Source organism: Scyliorhinus torazame, chromosome 15, assembly GCF_047496885.1.
Source record: "Scyliorhinus torazame isolate Kashiwa2021f chromosome 15, sScyTor2.1, whole genome shotgun sequence".
NCBI lineage: Eukaryota > Metazoa > Chordata > Chondrichthyes > Carcharhiniformes > Scyliorhinidae > Scyliorhinus > Scyliorhinus torazame.
This window is the reverse complement of record NC_092721.1, coordinates 90,880,476-90,904,781: the sequence shown is the minus strand read 5'-3', so window position 1 is coordinate 90,904,781 and position 24,306 is coordinate 90,880,476. Positions and strand designations below refer to the sequence as shown.

General features: G+C 49.2%; 1 protein-coding gene across 1 annotated transcript in view; it reads left to right on the top strand.

Moving 5' to 3' along the window:
- The first annotated feature begins 381 nt into the window (after positions 1-381).
- The window catches only part of panx1a (pannexin 1a), a 91,598-nt gene continuing 67,673 nt past the window's right edge, over positions 382-24,306 (top strand). Inside the window, exons 1-2 of the mRNA XM_072476421.1 lie at positions 382-993; positions 11,980-12,116. Of these exons, the coding sequence (XP_072332522.1) occupies positions 813-993; positions 11,980-12,116 (318 nt within the window). The 5' untranslated portion in view covers positions 382-812. The remainder of the gene's footprint in view (positions 994-11,979; positions 12,117-24,306) is intronic.

Below are 24,306 nucleotides of genomic sequence, written 5' to 3'. Positions count from 1 at the left end.
AATTCTGCCAATTTACTCCAAATAACACAAGAGCAGTTAGCATCATCTCAATTCTCAACACAAAACCCAGCTAAGTGATTTATATTTCATAACATCCTCTCTGGGTAAATAGACCAGAGGAATGGGACAGCCGAATAGCTTCCTTCTATGCTGTACATTTTCGATGCTGGATGCATACCTCATCTTCAAAAGAAACATTTTCATAAATGTTAATTGCATATACCGTTGAGCTTTGCAATTTAGGAAGGCGAGCGGTCGCGAATGGCGCAATTTAAATGCAAATCCCTGCTTAAAATGTTTTTAAAAGTTGGCAGTCCCATAGCAGGAAGCCTTGTTTGTTTTTGTTGCTGCTTTGTCCTCTGTGCATACAGCATGGTTCAGCGTGGAGCATCCCTCCCATTGTGAGTGAGCCTTTCTTTGTGATAACATGTTGGTGTTATGTGACAGTGTTCCGGGCATCTGTACCTTCTCCCAGCCGAGGACAGCGTCCGGAAGTGCAGCTGACAGAGGCAAATCCCAAGGCTGGCACACGTGAAAGTGAAAGCCGGCCTGGGGGAACCGGGGCAAAGAGCGCCAGTTTGGGGACCATTCCAGACACTGCGGGAAGCAGCCGGACTCAAGCTGCCTGTCCCCTTCCCCCCCCCCCCCCGGCGGAACCACACCCCAGTTTTCTACCCCCCGCCCAGCAAATCAGCCACCGTGCCTGTGCCGCCTTTTGGACGCTGCATTGGACACCCTCATGCACCCTGGACTCCAGCTGGGACAAGGCACGCATTTGTTCAGGAAGCTGGGAGAAGCGGCGGCTCTGGGCGATGGCGATAACACACGCTGCAGCCGAGTACGTGTTCTCGGATTTTCTGCTGAAGGAGCCGGGCGGCTGCAGACTCCGGGGAGTGAGGCTGGAACTGGCCGTGGATAAGATGGTGACCCTAGTGTCGGCCGGCCTGCCTCTCCTCCTCATCTCTCTGGCCTTTGCTCAAGAAATCTCAGTGGGTAAGCGCGGGGCACTCTCTCTTTTCCCTATTCCATGCGTAGTCAGCAACACCACCGGGCTGTCTACTTGTGCAGATAATATTTCAAACAAAAACGAATCAATATTTGGGGGGGTGTTAATGTTAACCGTCCCAGATGACCAGAGGCTACTTTCCCCTTTGATGGGGAGAGCTGACTGGTGGTGGATCACCACACCTCAGGCAAGGGGCAAGGTTGAGATAGCAGGGCCATTATGAATAACCTCCGCAGGTACGGGAATTGCCTAGCTCTGCATCACAAACCAGCCATCCAGCCAACTGACCACGCTATGGTGAGATCCCAATTTCGCCTATGGGAGTGGGCTGGTTGCATTGCCAACTGTTTGCCGCCTGGTTTGGTTCTCGTTCTTGGCCTTCCGCTATTCTCCAGCCTTGTTTCACTCGAATGAGAGTACAACGAGGCCGGAGAATCGCGCCATAGAGTGTGCACCATGGAAACTTTGCTAGCACCATTTACCTTGTGTGATTCCAGACTGCAAGCTTATTATCATAATTTGTTCTCACACTGATTAGGTCCTGAAAATGAATTTTATGTGTGGAAAGATTATCTGGTGAGCCACTGTAGCCACCTGGGATGGCCACTTCCCGATTACAAAATAGACACTTTGCAAAGATTGCAGGGAAAATGGACAATACTGAGAAAACAAGCAGGTTCAGGGTTTGTCTGTTGATTGGAGCTGCAGCTCCCAGACAAGACCAAAACTGCAAACCAATTAGCATACTAATGGCCCATCTCCGGGGACAAAAGAGTAACATTTGAGTAACTGATACTAAGGCAGACACCCCGGCGCCAGAGGAGACCACAACAAAGCAGGCCAACGCCCACCTATGACACGCCCAGCCATCAGGGCACCCACCCCTTTATTGCAGGAAATCGTTAGGAACGATTGAGAAACGGCCCAATTAATTGGGGCCAAGTTCAAGGCCCGCCCAAAAGTGCGTGAGGCCCCTTTGGGTATAAGAAGGATCCCCCAAGAGAGAATCGTTTTCTTGGCTCCGGCTCTCACCAAGGAGAGACCTGCCCAACAGCTGCACCAGAACAAGTAAGTCCAAGGTCGACACACGCTACCAGACAGACAACCATAGCTGCTCCCCTTCACCACTTCGACCCCAGCAGCCTCAGAACCGAACAACGGCCATTGTTCGTCTGATTGAGTGGGCGCCCGAAGCTAAGTATAGGCTTTAGTAGTATTGATAGTTTAGTCTGCAGTATTTGTGCATGAGTATATTTAACTGTGTAAATAAATAAGCATTTGACTTTGAACTAACTAACTGGTGTATCGAATCTTTGATCAGTATTCAGTTTGAACCTTGTGGTGGTATCGAAAGGTACCTGGCGACTCTAGAGTAAACGTAATTAGAATTAAGGAAGGCGACCATATTGACCGCCATATTCAGAGCCAAATAAAGAGAATTAACAACACCACCAAATCTTCAAGGGTTGAGTGTGGTGATACCCTCACAATGTAGGTTGACTGGACGTTTCAAACGTTAGCTGCAGTAAACTCGTGACAGTTGCCACAATGAATGGAACATTTTCTCGGCCGTGCTGAACTCTGCACACAATTTTAATGTGCTCCAAGCTGGGTGTGCATGTTCATAAAATAGTCCTGAATATGCCCCTTTAGTGTTAATCATAATGCTTTATACTTCCAACCTTCTTACCACATTTTATTAATCTTTCATCCGTATCATGTGGAACTAAATGTTTTCGATAATCCTGCAGCTGCAGTCAATTTGCATGTCAAAGGAATTTATTACACCCAAACCAATTGTTTCAATTTACCTACAATGGCTTCAGAGTAAATCATTTGTACACCAGCCTTTTCAGCACAAACAATTTCATGTAAATTTGCATTCCCTTCTCACTGAATTTTACACTTCGGTTGAAGAATTGCTGCTAATGGAAATTGCTCTGCAAAATTATGGGATTAATTCACCTCATTTGTGGAGTGAAGCAGATTTGGAGCGCAAGCAACAACCTTATTAAAAATAATCTCCATTTTGCAAATATTGCATTGTAGCACTGCTTGTGAAACCAACACTCAATAATACAGGCTATAAGGCAGCTTCACTTCTTTGTGTACACGTGATCAATAAAATCTTTAAGGAATTTGAATATCAGTACATAAGGACTACTCCGCTTTTAGAACTGTGTTTGTACCACGCTGGCACTGTTTTGTTTCCATATTGTGGTTTGCAGTATGTTTAAAGTTACAACCCAATGCTGTCTTAATATTCCATGCTGAATTTCATTTTGCCTCTTATAATTTATAAATAATAGTTTGTCAGGAAGAGTGACATGAACTGTCTTGATGCATGCTGATGTGCTACTCCAATATGACGTAAAGAGAAAAGGTTGAAGCTATAGACAAGCAATTTGTCAATTTGTATTTAAATCTGGCCGGTTACAGAATGGCGTGAAGGGTCACCAGGGATAAGTGTGTCCTCCCAATTGATTGTGGAGTTGTTGTCATAAAGGGTAGTGAAATCTGGGCACTATTAACAGATTTTGCTGACTGGTGGTGAGATCACCACACCTCGGGTGAGGGGCAAGGTTGAGAAGGCGGGCCTTCATGAATAACCAAAAAATGTCCATTGCAAATACCTACTCCTTGTTTACTCTTATCAAAACACTACATGGGCAAACTTTTACACACCCTTGCCTTCAGGTTTGCAAGTTTACTCTTGACCCATTTGAAATTTTAAAGGGGTGTGGGCAAGGCCCAGTGTGGCTCGCCTACTCAATTGAGACCCATAAGTGGCTCAAATTTGAGATCAGCAGGAGGAGTTCAAGCAGGTTACCTGCAAGGGCCTCAGTCTGGCCCCCATGTGCTCCCTCACCCCTGACCGGACTCCTCTCACCATGTGCACCCCCCCCACCGCCCCCCCCGCTTCACTCCAGTCCCTGCCATGTGACCCTTGCAATTCCCTGGGCTCTGGCATTTACAATCTCGGGTTAGATACAGTCTTAGCAGTGGTCACCGGTCCTGGTTGTGCTATTGAAACCACGGATTGGCTGCTAGCTTTTTGAGGCAAAGCATCCTTCCGAATGAGGCACACACACCCCGCCTCTAGCCAGTTAACGCGAGACTCATGAAATTGACAGGTAAAAATGCTGCCCCCTGATTTTGAGCACCTCTTACAACATCTTAACTTTTGCTGTGATACCTACCATATATGTGACTCAAATCACGCAAATCTTTTTGAAGCTGTACAAATGCTTTGGGCAGTGCAGGTTTTGACAAAAAGGACTAATGCTGCAAACTCTGGGCTGACACCAATATCGCCAACAAAGTTCTGGCGAGTAATCCAACAGTGGAGCCTCCAGAATTTGACTTCTGTCAAATGCTTGTCTGCGTGCAATAGTCTCCATGCAAGGACATCACACTGCCCACAAATGTAAATTTAAGGAGAGCTAGCCCAGCATGTGACAGTTCATCACAATGTGAATGAACATGGCCCACAAAAATTTGCTGCAATCCACCTAACACCACACAGTGCTGTGATTTAGCTATCCAGCGTCAATTTATAACACTGCGAAATCTCATATGTAAGAAGCCTTCTGTTTTTACATCATTTTCATTTTGCATCTCCTCTCGTCTCTTTGTATCTCGTTTCTCCAGAGCTAGTATCAAAACTCCTTTATGAGTTTATGGACAGGGATGGGAGGAAACTGCAACCGTTGCTCCCTAACCCTTACTCTCCGGATTGACCATGCATTTGGAAAGGAAGATCTGTGTCTTTCTCAACACCTAGAGTGTGTGATGAATTTAAATATCAGCAGCAGGCTTTCGTGGATTTAAATACAGAAGATTATTTGATCTAACATTTGCCCCAAAAGTCTGAACATAATGGGAGGGTTCCCCCTCTTCCCCACCCTCCACCCCACGGCATATTTTCAGGCAGCCGAGTCGATCCAACATTGGGCAACAAAGGGATCTTCCTGTGCCGCCGATGTGTATGGGGGTTTGTGTGCATCATCCCTTACTGCTGGGGAATTGGTTCAGTGGGTTGCCATCGGTGGGACGAGAAGATCTGTTGGTGGGGCGGGCTAATGTTACTCAGGCACAAACAGACATGAGAAAGATGCAGTTCAAGAGAAATGGCCATTTTTACAAGCTGTAAACAAACAAATACAGTTGTGGGCCCATTTAAGGTGGCATTTTCACTCCAAAAAAGTAGTTCAGGTGTAGTTCAATAGCTGGAGTCGCATATCACGACTACTGAAGGATTCCCTTGAAGAGATGGATATTTGGCAGCTGCAAAGTTAGTAACTCGTAGTTGTTTATCTTGCCAGGAGGTCCAGTTTTTTTAATAGGAACTAATGACAGAGGAATCATGTTGGGAGACCTTTGTAAGATGTAGCAGTCTCCAGGTTCACAAAAGCATAGGAGTTACTGCCTTGTTCTGTAGCTAGTGTTCTGCAGTGGGTGTTCTTTGTATACTGACCAGTTCTGCTCTGGTTCTTAGGATTAAAGATCTGCATTCAGTTTCAGTCACATGATGGCAAGTTTCAGTGACTTCCATCGTTCTCTTAATGGGTTGGAGTCAGGATGATTGATAGACAATAGGAGAATGATTGAAAACCCATCAACCTACCAGCTGCTATTAGCTCACTGGAATATCTTATTTGAGATTCCATCCTCACAACCCCGACACATATGGAAGTCATTGTTTGATTTAAGTTTGTTACATTTCTTCCATTGAGCTGATAAGGATGATCCCATTAGTATTTGAGAAACCCATTATATTTGAGAAATTTTCAGAGGCATTGTCAGATAGGAGTTAATAATTTGTCTGTCAGAAATTGCATAAATCGCCTAACTCTTGACAGCCATCTAGCCACCTTATTAATATCCATTTTTAAAAGACTGTCCCAGAAAGGTATACATTGAGTGCAGTCCACGTTTAACGTTAAGTCAACTGGACATGACAATAGCATTCCATCTTTCATCTTCAGGTTTGCTTGCAGGAAAAGGCCTCATTTTTTCTTATTTGCCTGTTAAATCCTTTCTGCTTCGAGCTGTTCATAAGCCTCATGTATCCAGTCATTGTAATTTCTTATCGGACTGTGGAACCGTGGAGTGATAGCTCTTATTTCTGCACACTAATCAACTTTTGCAGCCCAGCAAGCAATTAACTAAACCAGGTGAACTGAAAATCCTAATGCAGCATTTGGAGTGTAGTCATTGGTTTTAAATATCTATCCAGTTGCATTTTGAATATTGCAGACCACGTTCTCCTTTCAGGTTAGGTACCATAGCCAAAGAGTAACTAATCTACCGGTTTGTTTCTAGAGAGACTAAACATACAACACCAACCTAATCTGCTATCCCTTCCAAGCTGAATACTAAAGATATGTTTATCCTAAGCCTATTTCTAATTTCTTTTTTTAAAAAGATAATTTATTGAAGTATAACAAGAAAATACAAAAACTGGAACAATCAATAAAACAAAACAATATCGAACCCACCATAGAATAGTAACAATGCAATATAACCCATAAAAACACGCCATATATACAAATACATCAGCCACACCCCCAATAATTTTTAAAAAACAGAATAAAGTACCCCCACCCTTTAATAACCAATAGTTACTGTACCCCATCACCCTCCCCTACTTCTCCCTGCTGACGTACTAATACTTCTTGAAAAAGAGGATGAACAGCTTCTACCTCATGAAGAACCCCTTATCCATACCTTTAATGGCGAACTTAATTATCTCCAAATGAAGAAGCTCAGCAAAGTCTTGCACCCATGACCCCCGATACATGGTGGATCCGAGGACCGCCAGTTTAGCAAATTTCTCCTTCGGGCTAACAGGGAGTTGATAGCCACAAAGCTGACCTCCTTCCCCACCAAAACACCCCGATCCTCAGAAACTCCAAAAATAGCTACCCATGGAGAAGGCGTGACCACCATTCCCACCACTTGAGACAATACATCCATGACTCCCTCCCAGAACCCCACCAATTTTGGACAGGACCAGAACATGTGGGCATGATTCGCAGGAGACCTGGCACATCGTGCACACTGAACAACCATTCTGGGAAGAATCGGCTCAGCCTTGCTGGAATCATATGTGCTCTATGTCCAACTTTATCTGAATAAGACTAAGTCTAGCACACGATGAGGATGCATTAATCCTACGCTGTACTTCGTCCCAAATCAAACCTTGCACCGTGCCTCTCAATTCCTCCTCCCATTTTTGCCACATTGCCACCATCAAAACCTCCTCCTTCCTGGCCAACTCGGCGTACACATTAGAGACCTTGCCCTTCCCAATATCATCCTTGGAGAGGAGCCTGTCCTGTAGATCCAAGGGCGACAACATTGGGAACGAACCCACCTCCTTAGTCAAAAAGACCCTTATCTAGAGGTATCTGTACTCATTTACTGCTGGCCAACTGGTAAGCCTCCATCAGCTCAGTTAGGTCGACAAAAGTCCCACCCAGAAACAGGTCCTCGAAGCATTTGATCCCCCAAACGGTCCCACTCCTTAAACCTGGCATCCAATCTCGCTGGGACAAATCTATGGTTACCACAGATTGGGGCCTTCCTGTAAATGTCCACCAAACCGAAATGTAGCTGCCACTGATTCCACACCTTCAAAGTGGAAACTGCCACTAGATTTGATGAGTACCTACTCGGTGAGAATAGTAGAGGATCTGAATCCAGTGCCCTTAAGGAGGTCTCCCTACATGAGGCCTCCTTCACCCTACACCACACTGACCCTTGATCTAACACCCATTTCCGGACAATATTGGCAGCCCAATAGTAACTCTGAAAATTAGGGATAGCTAGGCCACCCCCTCGTCTACCCCTCTCCAGATAAATTCTTTTAATACAGGGAACCCTCCCCGCTCACAGACAGCCCAGAATAAGCATATTGACCTTTCTGAAAAACGATTTGGACAGAAAGATTGGGAGATTCTGGAACAAAAAGGAACCTCGGTAGGGTGACCAGCTTTATTGTCTGGACTCTCACGGACAAAGATAGAGGCAAACTATCCCAACTTTTAAACTCCTCTTTCATACCCTCTACTAAGCCTGTCAGATTTAACTTGTGAAACTGGGCCCAGTCCCGTGCCACCTGGATCACCAGATAGCAAATCTCTTTCTTGCCAAGCGAAATGGGAGCCCGCTCAAACGCCCCTCCTGCCAATCAGAAACATCTCGTTCTTTGCCGTATTGAGCTTTGTATCCGGAGAAGGAGCCAAAATCACTCAGAATCCCCAGAATCTTGTCAAATGACTCCATGGGATGAGTAATGTACAACAGGAGGTCATCCGCGTACAAAGTGAGCCGGTGCTCCACTCACCCACGCCCCTCCCCCGCCACTCCCCAGACACCCGAAGAGCAGAGGAGGGAGCGGGCGCCCCTGCCTCGTCTCGCATTGCAAAGTGAAATACTCAGAACCTCTTGATGCTTGCTTTTGGGGCCTTGTACAACAGTCTAACCCAGTCCACAAATCCCTGTCTGAATCCAAACCGCTCCAAACTGTCAAACAAGTACACCCATTCCACTCCGTCAAATGCCTTCTTGGCATCCATTGTCACCATAACCTCCATCACGCTTCCTCCTGCGGGCATCATGATTATGTTTAATAGCCTCCGTATATATGTCGCTAAAAACCCGGTTTGGTCCTCTCCAACCACATCCAGATCGCATCCCTCAATACGGGTAGCCAAGATCTTAGCCAGGAGCGTGCATCTACATTTAGGAGTAAAAAATCAGACGATAAGATCCACATTGTTCAGGATCTTTGTCCTTTTTTTTGGGTGAGGGATTATGGAAGCCTGTGACAGCATGGAGGGGAGCAAGCCCCTCTCCAGCACTTCATTGTACATCGTACCATTAACGGACCCAGCAAACATTCGGCTGGGAATCCGTCCGAACCTGGGGCCTTCCCTGGCTGTATCAAACTCACACATCCCAACACCTCCCGCAGACCTACTGGGGCCCCCAACCCCTGCGTCCTCGCCCGAACCACCCTCGGCAACTCCAGTCCATCAAAGCGCCTTTGTCTCAGTTCATCCCCTGGCAGCGGTTCCGATTGGAATAGTCTTTGATAGAAGGACTCAAACATTTATTGCTCCCTGCCAGGTCCATTGCCACCTCACCCTCCTCGTCCCTGAGCCTACCTATTTCCCTAGTAGCCGTCTGTTTCCTTAATTGGTGGGCACGCATCCTGCCAGCCTTCTCTCCGCATTCATACACAAACCCCCTATCTCTGCAGAGTTGTCTCACCGCCTTATCTGAAGTGACCAGATTAAACTCCATCTGGAGCCTCGTCATGTGATTCAAGGTAACTGCAATCGACATCCAAGATTGCCTCCACCAATCCTGTTTGCTCCTCTCACTCCACCCTTAGTCTGTGTGCCCAGATCAAGATGAGCTCTCCCCTAACCATAGCCTTCAGTGCCTCTCTCAGCACCCTGGCAGAGACCTCCCCTCTTGTTATTCTGATCCATATTGTTACAAATGGCCCCTTCTAAACTCTCAGTATTCCCTTATCTGCAACAAGGCCAACGTCCAGTCTCCATTACGAGACCAACGTCCAGTCTCCACTGGGGTCTGTAAGGGGACGGCTTTTCCACCCGCAGATCTATCCAGTGTGGAGGGTGGTCAGACATCATGCTTGTCGAGTACTCTGTCCCCGCAACTCTAGAATCAATGTCTTATCTAAAACAAAAAAATGTATCCGAGAATAACACTTGTGAACATGTGAAAAGAAAGAAAGCTCCCATGTCCTCGGCCTCATAAAGCACCATGGATCCATGCTACCCATAAGCTGCATGAATCTCGACAGCTCCCCAACCATTGCCGATATCCTCCCGGATTTTGGACTCAAGCGATCCAGCTCCGGGTCCAAGAGTGTGTTGAAGGTTGAAGTATCCCCCCCCCTCCTCCCCGAGGATGAATCTGTGCATATCCCGATCTATGATCAGGGACAGAAGTCGCCTCAGAAATTCCACATCATCCCAGTTTGGGGCATATGCATGGCACAATACCACCGGGGAGCCCTCCAAATACCCACTCACCAACACAAATCTAACATTCAGATCAGCAATGAGGCTCTCCATTGAGAAAGGCACCCTTTTACCGATTCACACAGCCACCCCTCTTGTCTTCATATCAAGTCCTGAATGGTAAACCTGACCAACTCGCCCCCTTCTCAGTCTTGTCTGGTCCGCTACCTTTAACTGAGATTCCAGGAGAAACATTAAGTCTGCCTTCGGGTTCTTCAGATGAACAAGTATGGTTGACGTTTTAACAGGTCCATTTAGGCCCCGGACATTCCATGGGACCAATCCAGTGAGGGGATCCCCCCCACTCAATTATCAGCCATATTTTCACTTGAGCCAATCACCCCAGGTTGTCAAGTTGGGCCCTTTGGGGAGCCTCCATGAGGTATCCACTGCCACCGACTTCTATATCTCCATGCCCTAACATTACTCACACCATCAGCTTCCCCATGCCCCCCTATCCCCTCCCCCCTCTAAACTAAACCAAACAGATATATTCAAAACCCTGCCCCCCTCACACCACCTCGCCCCCCACATCCCTTCCGTTTACTGGTTCTCTCACCAGTATAGTGACCCCCACACGAGGCCTGCGACTACCCTGAACCCACCATGTCACCCAAACCTGATAAAAAAAACCACAAATAAATAACCCCTATCCCACCCTCCACATGCCCCCGAACATCAAACTCACCTCAATAAAACGAAAAACAGAAAGGAGAATGATAGAGAGAAGAACATGACAAAGATATAGAAATGCACAGCCATCGAACTAACAATATCATCAATGGCACAGAACAACCACATTGTAACATATTTACAGATTCCCAATCCTTTGGTCCCAAAGAAACTTGCCCTCCTCCTCCGCGGTGTCTAAAAAGCACTCCTGTTTAACAAAGGTGATCTACAAACGGGCCGGACACTACATTCCAAATCTCACACCTTCCTTATACAGGACCACCTTGACTTTGTTGAATCCGGTGCACCGTTTAGCCAATTCCGTACCCCAATCGGGGTATATTCTGATTACACTTCCCTCCCACGAGTTCTTCGCCCGCCTGGCCTACCTCAGAATTTTTATCGTGTCCAGGAAACGGTGCAGTCTCACCACCATCGCCCTTGGTTGCTCACCCACTTTTGGCTTTCTTCTCAGCGCTCTGTGTGCAATCCCGGGGGCGGGGGGGGCTGAAACCTTTCTCACCTATCAGCTTCTGCAGCATCTGTGTCACATAATCCGAAGGTTGCGAGCCCTCCAACCTCTCCGGCAGACCCACTATTCGGATATGTGCTCGAAGCTCTCGATTCTCCAATATGCCCACCTTACCACGTACTTGATTGAAGCTGACAGCCATCATGGAAAGCTCTGCTTCTGCCGAGGCCAGCTGGTGTCATGGTCAGCGACGGACTCTTCCATTTTCTGGGGCGGCGCAAACTGAGCCTCTAAACGCTGCTCAACTCTCTCCACTGCCACCTTAATCGGATCAATGGCCCTTACCAGATTTCTGGACCTGAGCAGTTTAAGAAGTCAACCAACTGAGCAGTAGACCATTGGGCTGGTTGTGCCGACTCTGGGCCCGCCACTATCGCGCCTTTAATCACGTTTTCCAGTGCCTCGAAGTCTGCCTGCAGCCGCTTTTTGTTTCCGTTGCTCTGCCACGTGCATCCAGGACCCTGCTCAAAATATTGCCGACACCGTCACCTGCGAGAATCAAGATCTCGGCATCGCAATCAAAGGTCTGACTGGGATTTGAGGGCAAAAAGTCCTTGTACACGGCCGTTTAGTGCAAGGCCGCCACTGGAAGTCCTATTTATAATTTCTAACAACGACTCATGGTTCTGTCATGTTTTGGCACCAAACTGCAGTTTTCGTGATAATTTATCATTTTCATTATGCTTAATCATCTTTTTCTGTTACAGGTACCCAGATTAGTTGCTTTTCCCCGAGTTCATTCTCTTGGCGACAAGCAGCTTATGTAGATGCCTACTGCTGGGCCTCACTACACCGGCCTTTACCAAAGCATGATGCTGAAAGAATACCATTGTGGCTTCATAAGGTAAAAAAGGCTTCATTCACAAATCTTTACTTTTTATTTTAGTTCTATTTTTCTATTACTTTATAGTGAGTATTGTAAAAGGCTATGTACAATGAATGTCTCGGGGCGAAAGTCCTGTGAGTGAAATGTGCCTGCCAAATATTAGTAAGAAGTATGGTGGGGTATCAAACTAGCAGTTTATATTGGATTGCCACATTTTAGTTTCAAAGGGGCTTCTGACTTGATGTGAATCCAGCCGCCTTCTCTTTCTGCACTCCGCCCCCCCCCCCCCCACCACCCAAATCCCATCAGGAGACCTCCAACCTCTTCTCCCCCCCCCCCCCCCCACCTCTGCCCTCACCACACCATTCTCAAACTCCGTTCCCACCCCCCAGTTCCTAACACTGACTTACCTCTTGTTGCCGCTGTCACTGACGATATCACTTCCCAGCTGGAGGCCCGGCTACCATTCAGGCACTGATGTTCCTGATGTGCTGTTGTTTTAAAGCTGTATAGTGTGTGTGGAAATCCCACATAGTGGGTTCCCTGCGACTTTCTGACTGACCCTTTCCCTGTCAGTCAGGCCAATAAAGATTCTCCTCCAATGTTCCAGGCTGATGATCTTTCATTGCAACTCCAGTGCTGATGAAAGATCATCAATCTAAAACATCTCTGTTTCTCTCTCTCTCCCAAAGTCGAGAAATAAAATGGCTCTTCTGGCTGCAGGAGAAGACTGGCAGGTTGTGGTAAACACCACTAGTGGTATATTGTATGTATTATGCCACTGCCCGTATACTACAGGTACGACGGTAAATCCCTGCTTGCTGGCTCCGCCCAGCAGGCGGTGTATAAACTGTGTGCTCTCTGATGCTGCAGCCATTCTGGTTCCAGCTACAGGAGGCACAAAACTTCTCTACCTGCGGCCACGATCAGCAGGACCACAACACAAACCTCCAAAAATTCCTCCAGACCGCCAAACTCCTTAACCTCACCTACAATAAGGAGAAATGCGTGTTCCGCACCAACTGCTTAGTCATCCTTGGCTATGTAGTGGAAAATGGAGTCCTAGGGCCCGGCCCCGACCGCATGCGCCCTCTCATGGGAACTCCCACTGCCCCAAGGCCCTGAAACGATGCTTGGGGTTTTCCTCCTATTACGCCCAGTGGGTTCCTAATTATGCAGACAAGGCCCGCCCACTCATCATGTCCACAGTTGTTCCCCTGACGGCTGAGGCCCGCCAGGCCTTCAACCACATCAAGAGGGACATCGCCAAGGCCTCGATGCACGCGTTCGACGAGTCCTCCCCTTCCAAGTGGAGAGCGATGCATCGGACGTAGCTCTGGCCGTCACCCTCAACCAGGCGGGCAGGCCCGTGGCTTTCTTTTGCCGCACCCTCCATGCCTCTGAAATTCGGCACTCCTTTGTCGAGAAGGAGGCCCAAGCCATTGTGGAAGCTGTGTGGCGTTGGAGGCATTACCTGGCCGGCAGGAGATTCACTCTCCTCTCTGACCAACGGTTGGTTGCCTTCATGTTTAATAATACACAGCGGGGCAAGATCAAAAATGACGAGATCTTGAGGTGGAGGATCGAGCTCTCCACCTATAACTATGAGATCTTGTATCACCCAGGGAAGCTCAATGAACCCCCAGATGCCCTATCCCGCGGTACATGTGCCAGCGCACAGGTAGACTGACTCTGGGCTCTCCACTATGACCTCTGCCATCCGGGGGGTCACCCAGTTCTTCCATTTTGTCAAGGCCCGCAACCTGCCCTACTCCATTGAGGAAGTCAGGACCATCACCAGAGACTGCCAAGTCTGCGCAGAGTGCAAGCCGCACTTCTACCGGCCTGATAGAACACACCTGGTGAAGACCTCCCTCCCCTTTGAACGCCTCAGCATGGACATCAAAGGGCCCCTCCCCTCCACCGACTGCAACGTGTACTTCCTCAATGTTATTGATGAGTACTCCCGGTTCCCCTTTGCCATCCCATGCCCCGACATGACTTCTGCCACAGTAATTAAAGCCCTGCACAGCATCTTCACTCTGTTCGGTTTCCCCACCTACATCCACAGCGATCGGGGATCCTCTTTCATGAGCGATGAGCTGCTCAGCAAGGGCATCGCCTCGAGCAGGACAACCAGCTACAACCCCCAGGGTAACGGGCAGGTGGAGAGGGAAAATAGGATGGTCTGGCAGGCCGTCCTGCTGGCCCTGCGATCTAAAAATCTCCCGGTCTCCCGCTGGCAGGAGGTCCTCGCCGATGCGCTCCACTCCATCCGGTCGCTCCTCGGCACCGCCATTAATGAGACCCCTCATGAACGTGTGTTTGCCTTCCCCAGGAAGTCCACCTCCGGGGTCTCGTTCCCAACATGGCTGACAGTTCCTGGACCCGTCCTCCGGAAGCATATGCGGAGCCATAAATCGGACCCCCTGGTCGAGTAAGTCCACCTCTTGCATGCAAACCCACAGTACGCTCACGTGGCACACCCCGACGGGCGACAGGACACCGTCACCCTCTGGGACCTGGCACCCACTGGGTCCCCACACACGACCCCCGACCTGACACCGCTCCTCCCCCCCCCCCTCCCCCAACCCGAACCCGGTTGCCTCATTCACCCCTGCGCCACTCACCCTCCCTCCAGCAAACCTCCCCGCAGTCCCCACCCCAGCAGGATCCGTCCTCCCACTGGATCCATTCAGGGGTGACGAGGACAATACACTCCCGGAGTCGCAGGTGACCAGGTCGGCGCCCACATCTCCACCAGGACTGAGGCGATTGCGGCGGAGGGTCAAAGCCCCCGACAGACTTAATTTGTAATGTTTCCGTCACCCCCGCCGGACCCTTTCTTTAACAGGGGGTGAATGTGGTAAACACCACTAGTGGTATATTGTATGTATTACGGCACTGCCTGTGTATTAAAGGTACTTCGGTAAATCCCTGCCTGCTGGCTCCTCCCAGCAGGCACCGTATAAAAGCCATTCTGGTTCCAGCTACAGGAGACACAACATCTTGTTCAATAAAGCCTCGATTGTTCCACCATTCTCGTCTAGTGGCAATTGACGGTACATCACAGGTGAATTGTCCCAGTCGTAATGACGCAGTGCATAGCTTTAAGACTGAGAGGCCTGTAGTTGTGCTTCAACTCCTGCCCTTTCTTTCAACGCAAGGCCACGCTCGGGAGGATGGGTGTGCTTTGGCTCCTGATAATATCCAAGGACCGTAAATCCAGGCAATTCTTGACCTGGATGAACTCCGCATTCTTTGGGTGCGTTGCACCGAACTTCAGGGCAGAGTGGAACAGGAAAATCGTCCCTTTTTTTCCTCAATTATTTTGTCTGCAACATTATACCACATATTTATCATTTGCTGGATAAAAAATACCTTAACTTTTACCAGTTGTTTTTATGGATTTTAAAACTTCCCTGGCATAACTGAAGTGACATCCTGTAATGTGTGTGCCATTTATAATTTTATAAACTTTTTGACAAAGTTTTGCTTTAACCATCATTCTCAACTATAGGATTGAGATTTTCCGGTTGGGTCACAATCTCATCATCAGCCCCAATTTCGGGTAGGGAACCCAGAAGTGGCTGTGGCAGGATGTTGATCACGATCTTCCCAGAGGAATTAAGAAGCTGTTTAAGGAGCTCCAATAAGGATCGTGGGTGGATGTTGTTTTGTGAGGGCCACGAAGAATCCAGCACGAGTTTGTAGAGTCAAACAGAAAGTAACTTAATTTGCAAAAATTGTGTACACAGCAGCAGTAGCTCACCACTGCTTCCTTCGCTGGTACCACACTGACCAGCTCCATTTATGCAGCTTTTAAAAAAAAAAAAAAAAAATTTATTCAAAAAAATATACTTTATTCATAAAATTTATCATGAGCATTTTGAATTGTCTTGACTGTACATTTCCGTCACAGCTACACATTGCCTTGACTTTCTTCCATTCAATTTTGATATTATTATACACATATCACTCTTTACATTACAATTCCTTCTTAAATATTTACATTGTCATGTTTGTTTTATACATTGGCGTGTTGGTGGCCCAGACCGAGGGGGGTTTACACTGTTACCCGCCCCTCGGTGTACATTTGCTGGAAAGACCTTACACAGTGGTCTTTGCCCATTGCGCCTTGGCGGCAGCTGCCCCAAGCTTGAGTGCGTCCCTCAGCACGTAGTCCTGGACCTTGGAATGTGCCAGTCTGCAACACTCGGTCGAGGACAATTCTTTGCACTGGAAGATCAGCAAGTTTCGGGCAGACCAAAGAGCGTCTTTCACCGAGTTGATGACCTTCCAGCAGCAGTTGATGTTTGTCTCGGAGTGTGTCCCTGGAAACAGTCCGTAGAGCACAGAGTCCTGTGTCACAGATCTGTTCGGGATAAACCTTGACAAATACCACTGCATCTCTCTCCAGACCTTCTTTGCAAAGGCACATTCCACAAGGAGGTGTGTGACCGTCTCATTTCCCCCACAGCCACTCCGAGGGCAGCGTGCATTGGTGCAGAGCCTTCGGGTGCGCATGAAGAATGTGACAGGGAGGGCCCTTCTCACCACCAGCCAAGCTAGGCCTTGGTGCTTGTTTGAAAGTTCTGGTGATGAGGCGTTCTGTTATGCAGCTGCAACTACTAGTGATTGCCCCGCCCCCCCCTCATTGGGGGAGCTCATACGCCTCAAGAGTATGTCCTGTGAGCTCCTCACCTTTGGATTTCGAACTTTGCAAGCTGCTGTTCCATACAGACTGGAAAACGGACGAAAGGAGAGATATGCTGCTGCCTGTTTTATGTGAAGCTGCGTGATTGCTACAGGGAGCTGCAAGAAGGGGAAAGGAATCTTTGCAGGCGAAGGTTTGCCTGCCCTGGCCTCCAGCCTGCCCAGTCTGGATCCAGACTGGATTTAGACACTGCCGGCCGGCCTCCCTGCATTTCCACAGCCTGCAGCAGAAGGAGGGGAGGGGCTGGGACTGTTTGCTGCTTGTTTCACCTGCAGGGCCCGAGGGCATGAGGCCTCCCAGTAAACAGGAGGCTGCTGCAACACCTGGAAGGGGACGAAGTTCTGAATTCTCCTTCTGTGTACCTTACAGTACCCGAACAGGCGCTGGAGTGTGGCGACCAGGGGATTTTCACAGTAACTTCATTGCAGTGTTAATGTAAGCCAACTGTGACACTAATAAAAATTATTATTATTATAAAGAGGCGAGGAAGATTGGTGCAACTGGACTTCATTTTTAAAAATTTGCTGATTGGACTGAGACGGGATGACACCCATGGACTGTTTGTGGACCCCCTGCCAGGCTGAAGACCCTGTCCCCCATCCACCCATTGCTGAAGCAAAGACATTTTTGGGAGACCAGCCTGCTAGCCTTTCCCTGTCGTGCTTGGGGCACCGGCCTGTCCATTTGTGCCTCACCGATCCATCTCCCTGCACCCCATCTTGTGCCTTTCCATCCACCCCTTTCCCCCCCCCCCTTCAATTACTCTCTCCATCCCCCTTCTCCCCCATCGTTCACCACTGACCGGGATGACAGTAATGCTGCTTATGCTGGTGGCAGGGCCCTTACGGGGTAAAACCTATCTCGTCTCTGGTCCATGGTTGGTGTACGGTGCCATGCCCGCAAGAAGATGGGGCATGTTAGAAAACATTGCCCCACCTCCAAGGCTGCCGTACTCACCAAGGCAATTGCTGATGGTGCCACTGCCCCCTCTCCGTCCACTGGTCTTGCAACTAACCCCCTGTTGGGGGGAGCCCACCGATCTCAGCTGGCGGCGTGGAGGTGAGGGAGCACCCGCATGGACAGAAGGTGCAGAAGAAGACAAACAGGAAGGTTCAACAGCGGTCAGGTTTGGATCGCTCTGACCCCCTGACCCTGATTGATCCAGTGCCCCTGGATATCGGCTCGGGTAGCTGTTACGCCTCAGCCCAGCAGCACCCCCAGCCCGGTGACATTTCATCATCGGATGCCCGCCCGATGACATTTCTACACAGGGTGAGGGGCGCGACCTCAACTCAGGGGGCGCTCTGTCCCAACACTCTCCCCCGGAAATGGCGTCACTCCAGGGAGGCAGGTGGGGTGAGGAATATTCCCTCCCGCACCCCACTTCCCGGGTGAGTTGTGGGTGACGCCTCGTTTCATTCCCATCGACGTCACACCCAGTCCCCAAATGAAAAGAGACCAGGGGATAGTGAGGAAAACCCAGAAGCTGTTGCGGCTCCCCCAGCAGGGTGCTTCGGGGTCGGATGGGATCCTAGGGGGCCCGTTCCACCCAGTCCAATTTAGCACCCCGGACTTGTTCAATTTCTCAGGGGGGCGGGGGCAGCGATAACTCCCTGCTTCTTGGGTTTTTAGCGCGTAGTGGTTTGGAAGACCCTCTTTCCCCCTGTCCCAACCTCTGACTTCGAGCACCTCCGCCACCGTCCCGGAGCTGTTTCTGACTTGTTTCCGGGGCATTGCGGTGACCGGGCATTGGGGCTTGAGCAGGGATCTGCACCATCACCTCCCTCTGGCCCGGGATCAGGAACCCAAGGAGATCCCACCTGTCGATGATCCTGGTGGCGGGATCGAGGCAGGCCCTGGGTTAGTTGGTGGGCCCATGTCGTCCGCCGCACTCAGTGTGGTGGAGGAGCCAGACCCAGAGGGTGATTGCCCCAAGGCTGCCCGATGTCGGGAGCGGAGGGTGCACGTAAGGCTTTCTGCAGTGGGGTGCGGGGCTCACTTGTGCCTGACACTGTGTCGCCCATCACCCCATCTGGGGTCTCCTGGAATCTGTCACGTTATAATTGAGAGTTTTTTTTTCTGCCTCCATCGATAGTTCAGGCAGTGCCCTATTGGACCCCCTCCCTCCCCACCACCCCCCTTTCCCCTCCCTTCCCACCACCCCCCTTAACTCCTCTTCCCCCCCCCCCTCTTCCCTCCTCCCCCTTATGTTGGTGCAGAGGCGAGGGTATCTGGTCTCTCCAGTGCTTGTACTGTTTGTTTTTGTACAAATGTGTTGTTTACTGTTTTAATAATCAGAATATCCCCCCCCCCCCCCCCCCCCCCCCCCCCCCCACCTTGTATGTTCGTACAGAGGCAAGAGTACCCAGTTTCTCCAATGCAAAATTGGTGTTTGTACCGTTTGGTCTTGTACAACTGTAATGTTTACTGTTTCAATAAACAAAATATTTCATGGGGTAACCAATAGTCCCCAACCAATAGGATTTGGCCAGGTTATAACATGTTGGAAGCGGAAAGCCCAAGGGAGGGCTTGAACAGTTAACAATTCTCCTACTAATCTTGCTATAGTAACTCAGTCTAACTAACCAGTCTGCTCTAATCCATGCGGTGGGTGTGATGCTTCCGATCTGCCCCTGTGTCTCTCTCTGAGTGTCGCCTGTGGAAAAGAGAAAGAGCATGTGTGCCCTGTCCTTTTATATGGGTTGCCTCCTTGTGGTAGTGTCACCTCTGGGTGTCTTGACTGCCCATTGGTCGTGTCCTATTCTATGTGTTCATTAGCTGTATGTCTGCATGTCATGATGTCTCTGGTGCTCTAGTCACGTTATAATTGAGAGTGTTTCTACCTAGTTGCAGTGTACCTATATTAACACCTTGTGTATTGACAGTGATGCATATCACCACAGTGGGCACTGCTGAGGCATGCAGAATACCGTGAAGGGGTACCCAACAGTAGGCCTGATTGGCGACTTACCACTGCAGGGTTGGTTGACTTGGCCGCATTGACGGCACTTCCAGCAGGAATGCTCAGAGCTTGGAGAACACGTTTTGCAACTTTGCTCGGCGGGACTGAAAAAAGTCAGCCCGTAAACTCTGAATTTTTCCTGGCTTGTTTGTCTAAATTTGAGATGTTCTTGCTCTTGTCTACAAAACTCCAATGTCTGTATGTTTTTTTTCTTGGTTTGGTGACCACAATTGAATGCAGGACAATCTGTGTATTGTAAAGCCACAACGTAATGGCTGAAGGCTTGGGCATTAGCATCACTGGAGAATGTTTTTACAAGTGGATTTGGAGTAGAGCAGAATCATTCCCTGTCTCAAATTCTTGTGTCAGGAACAATCTGGATGCAATCTTCCCAAAGGGAACAAAGTCCCGGCATTCGCAGTGCAGAGAAACAAATGACTATTCAACACGACTCGCTTTGAATAAGAGGCCTGAAAGGGGAACGCATAGCCGGGGCCGCACATTGCCCCGTATTTTACAATGGGGAGCTCCGCTCGCCGGAACTCCCCATTGTAACTAGAGATCAGGAGGGCATTTTTCAATGCTGTCCTGATCTCCGAAGCCTGCCCTGTGCACCCCCCCCCCCAAACACCCACATTGGGAAACCCCAGCCCGATTGCGCTGGGTAAAAATGCCACTTGGCCGTGTCAACCTGGAACCCTGACAATGCCCAGGCCAGCTGACAGTGTCACCTGGGCACCTTGGCAATGCCAGTCTGGCACCTAGGTGGCACTGCCATGATGCCAGGTGGCACCAGCAGTGCCAGGGCATGGCCCTGCCCATAGGGCCATGCACCTGGGTGCCTCCGAACCCCTTGGAGATCACCACGAGTGCCGTTCCGTCTGCTCCCCGTTTGTTAGACCAGTACCAAATGGCGCTCACCCGAGGCCTTGTGGAAAAGGGGTTGAATCCCAAAGCCTCAGCTACCACGGGAATCTGCGCATTAGAGTAAGCCTTACTGCCTCGCTCTGATATGCCGATTTGCCAAAAAGTGCTCCCGCCCTTTGTGGGCGGGATTCATCTCGCATCGTCTTGCGAGATTGCGTTGAATCTGCGAGGCGTTGCGAACCGGGTAGATCCTGGGAGCGGGGTCCCCGGCTTTCAACGACCGCACTGTGCTGCAACGAGATGCTTTTCCGGCACAGCGTGGCTGGAGGATCTCACACATTGTGTACTGTTGCCCTGATGATCAAGTGGATGGAAGTACTTGGCATTGCCGTCCATCTGCAGCAGCAGTGGGCTGATCCAAATGTACAATAGAAATTCAGCCCCTGTACACTCCGCCTCCATCTTCCCTTTGAGAAATAGCTGATCAGAGTCCCCAGAATATTCATTTTATTCTGGCAGTCCTCCAGTGCCTATCTATTTCAAGTTTAGCGTTAGCTTGACATTTTTTTGAGGATTAAACAATAAGAAAGAGACTTGATTAGAAAGTTCGGAAACTACACCAACACTTCAACACTATCTGGTTTAATGGCAGAGGACATCACAGGTGCCAAATGACATTTTGAAATATTTAATTTTCATTCCACTATAACGCAGCTCAAGGAATTTTTTTTAAAAAATCGCACCTCAAATCAATTTTATTGGTTGAAATTGATGGTGTCACTAAATGAAGTAGCATAACTAACTGAATGAACAAGATTTAAACATCTGAAATTAGTTACTTTATGCTATAACATGAATGTACATGTGCAGCTGACATGGTGGGTTTGCAATGGAGTTTTCAAACAGAATGATCTAGAAACTGATTCCTCGCTTGATAACAACCCTTTGAATAACTTGTTGACAAATGTGGAGCCTCATCTCAGTTCAACGTTCAATATGTTTGTAATAATTTGTTCTGAGGGTCAGAGTATATGATTGGCAAAATTATCCATTTCCAGCTTATATTGCAAAATAACAGTTGGCAATTGTATTGCTCCTGTTCATAGAACAGTACAGCACAGTACAGGCCCTTCATCCCACGATGTTGTGACGACCATTTATCCTAATCTAAGATCAACCTAACCTACACCCCTTAAATTTACTGCTGTCCATGTGCCTGTCCAAGAGTCGCTTAAATATCCCTAATGACTCTGACTCCACCACCTCTGCTGGCAGTGCATTCCACACACACACCACTCTCCGTGTAAAGAACCTACCTCTGACATCTCCCCTATACCTTCCTCCAATCACCTTAAAATTATGTCCCCTCGTGACAGCCATTTCCACCCTGGGGAAAAGTCTCTGGCTATCCATTCTATCCATGCCTCTCATCACCTTGTACACCTCTATCAAGTCACCTCTCTGCCTTCTTCGCTCCAGTGAGAAAAGCCCTAGCTCCCTCAACCTTTCTTCATAAGACATGCCCTCCACTCCAGGCAGCATCCTGGTAAATCTCCTCTGCACCCTCTCCAAAGCATCCACATCCTTCCTATAATGAGGCGACCAGAACTGGACACAATATTCTAAGTGTGGTCTAACCAGAGTTTTATAAAGCTGCAGCAAAACCTCGCGGCTCTTAAACCCAATCCCCCTGTTAATGAAAGCCAACACACCATACGCCTTCTTAACAACCCTATCAACCTGGGTGGCAGCTTTTAGGGATCTATGTATGTGGACCCCAAGATCTCTCTGTTCCACCACACCTCCAAGAATGCTGCCTTTAACCCTGTATTCAGCATTCAAATTCGACCTCCCAAAATGAATCTTCACATTTATCAAGGTTGAACTCCATCTGCCACTTCTCAGCCCAGCTCTGCATACTGTCAATGTCCTGTTGTAACCTGCAACAACCCTCAACACTATCTACAACTCCACCAACCTTCGTGTCATTGGCAAACTTACGAACCCACCCTTCCACTTCCTCATCCAAGTCATTTATAAAAACCACAAATAGCAGAGGTCCCAGATCAGATCCTTGCGGGACACCACTGGTCATCGACCTCCAGGCAGAATACTTTCCATCCACTACCACTCGGTCTTCTTTCGGCCAGCCAATTCTGTAGCCAGACAGCCAAATTTCCCTCTATCCCATGCCTCCTAACTTTCTGAATGAGCCTACCATGGGGAACCTTATCAAATGCCTTACTGAAATTCATATACACCACATCCACTGCCCGACCTTCATCAATGTGTCTGGTCACATCCTCAAAGAATTCAATGAGGCTTGTGAGGCATGACCTGCCCCTCAAAGCCATACTGACTATCCTTAATCAAACAATGTTTTTCTAAATAATCATAAATCCTGGGCGCGATTCTCCACTCCCACGCCGGTTGGGAGAATCGCCAGGGCCGCGAAAATTTCCCGGGACGCCGGTCCGACGCCCTCCCGTGATTCTCCCAAGCGGCGGGAACGGCCCAGTCGAGTTTCGCGGGCCACAGGCCAGAGAATCGCCGGAGACACGGAAAATTGCGATTCTCCGGCACCCTCGCTATTCTGAGGCCCGGATGGGCCGAGCGGCCAGGCCAAAACGGCAGGTTCCCCCCGGCGCCGTCCACACCTGATCGCTGCAGTCGTGAGCGGTGCATGAACGCTGGGGGGGGCGGCCTGCGGGGGGGCGAGGGGGGATCCCGAGGGGGGTACCTCAGATGTGGGGTGGCCCGCGATTGGTGCCCACCGATCGTTGGGCCGTCCTCTCTGAAGGAGGACTTCCTTCCTTCCGCGGCCCCGCAAGATCCGTCCGCCATCTTCTTGTGGGGCGGACTTAGAGAGGACGGCAACCACGCATGCGCGGATGACGCCCGTTATGCGGCGCCGGCCGGGTCATCTATGCGGCGCCGCTTTTACGCGGGCGACAAGTAGATGACGCGGCCCCGATCCTGGCCCATTGTCGGGGCCTGAATCGGTCGGGACTGGGGCCGTTTCGCGCCGTCGTGAACCTCGACGGCACGGCCACTTCGGCGCAGGAGTGGAGAATCCCGCCCCCTATCTTTCAGAATCGTTTCCAATATTTTGCTCACCACAGATGTAAGACTGATGGGTCTGTAATTTCCAGGGATTTCCCTCTTCCCTTTCTTGAATAGGGGAACAACATTCGCCTCCCTCCAATCATCTGGTACTACTCCAGTGGAGAGTGAGGATGCAAAGATCATCGCCAACGGCGCAACAATCTCCTCCCTCGCTTCCCGTAGTAACCATGGGTATATCCCGTCAGGCCCAGGGGGCTTATCTATCCTGATACTTTTCAAAATTTCCAACACATACTACTTCTTAATATCAACCTGTTCGAGTCTGTTAACGTGGTTCACACTGTTCTCATGAGCAACAAGGTCACTCTCTCTAGTGAATACTGAAGCAATGTATTAATTTAAGGCCTCCCCCCATCTCTTCAGATTCTAGGCACAAGTTCCCTCCACTATCCCTGATCGGCCCTACTCTCACTCTGATCATCCTCTTATTTCTCACAAAGTGTGAAAGCCTTGGGGCTTTCCCTAATCCTTCCCGCCAGGGCTTTTTCATGTTCAAGTTTATTATGAAGATATTAATGGAAAACATACAAAATTCT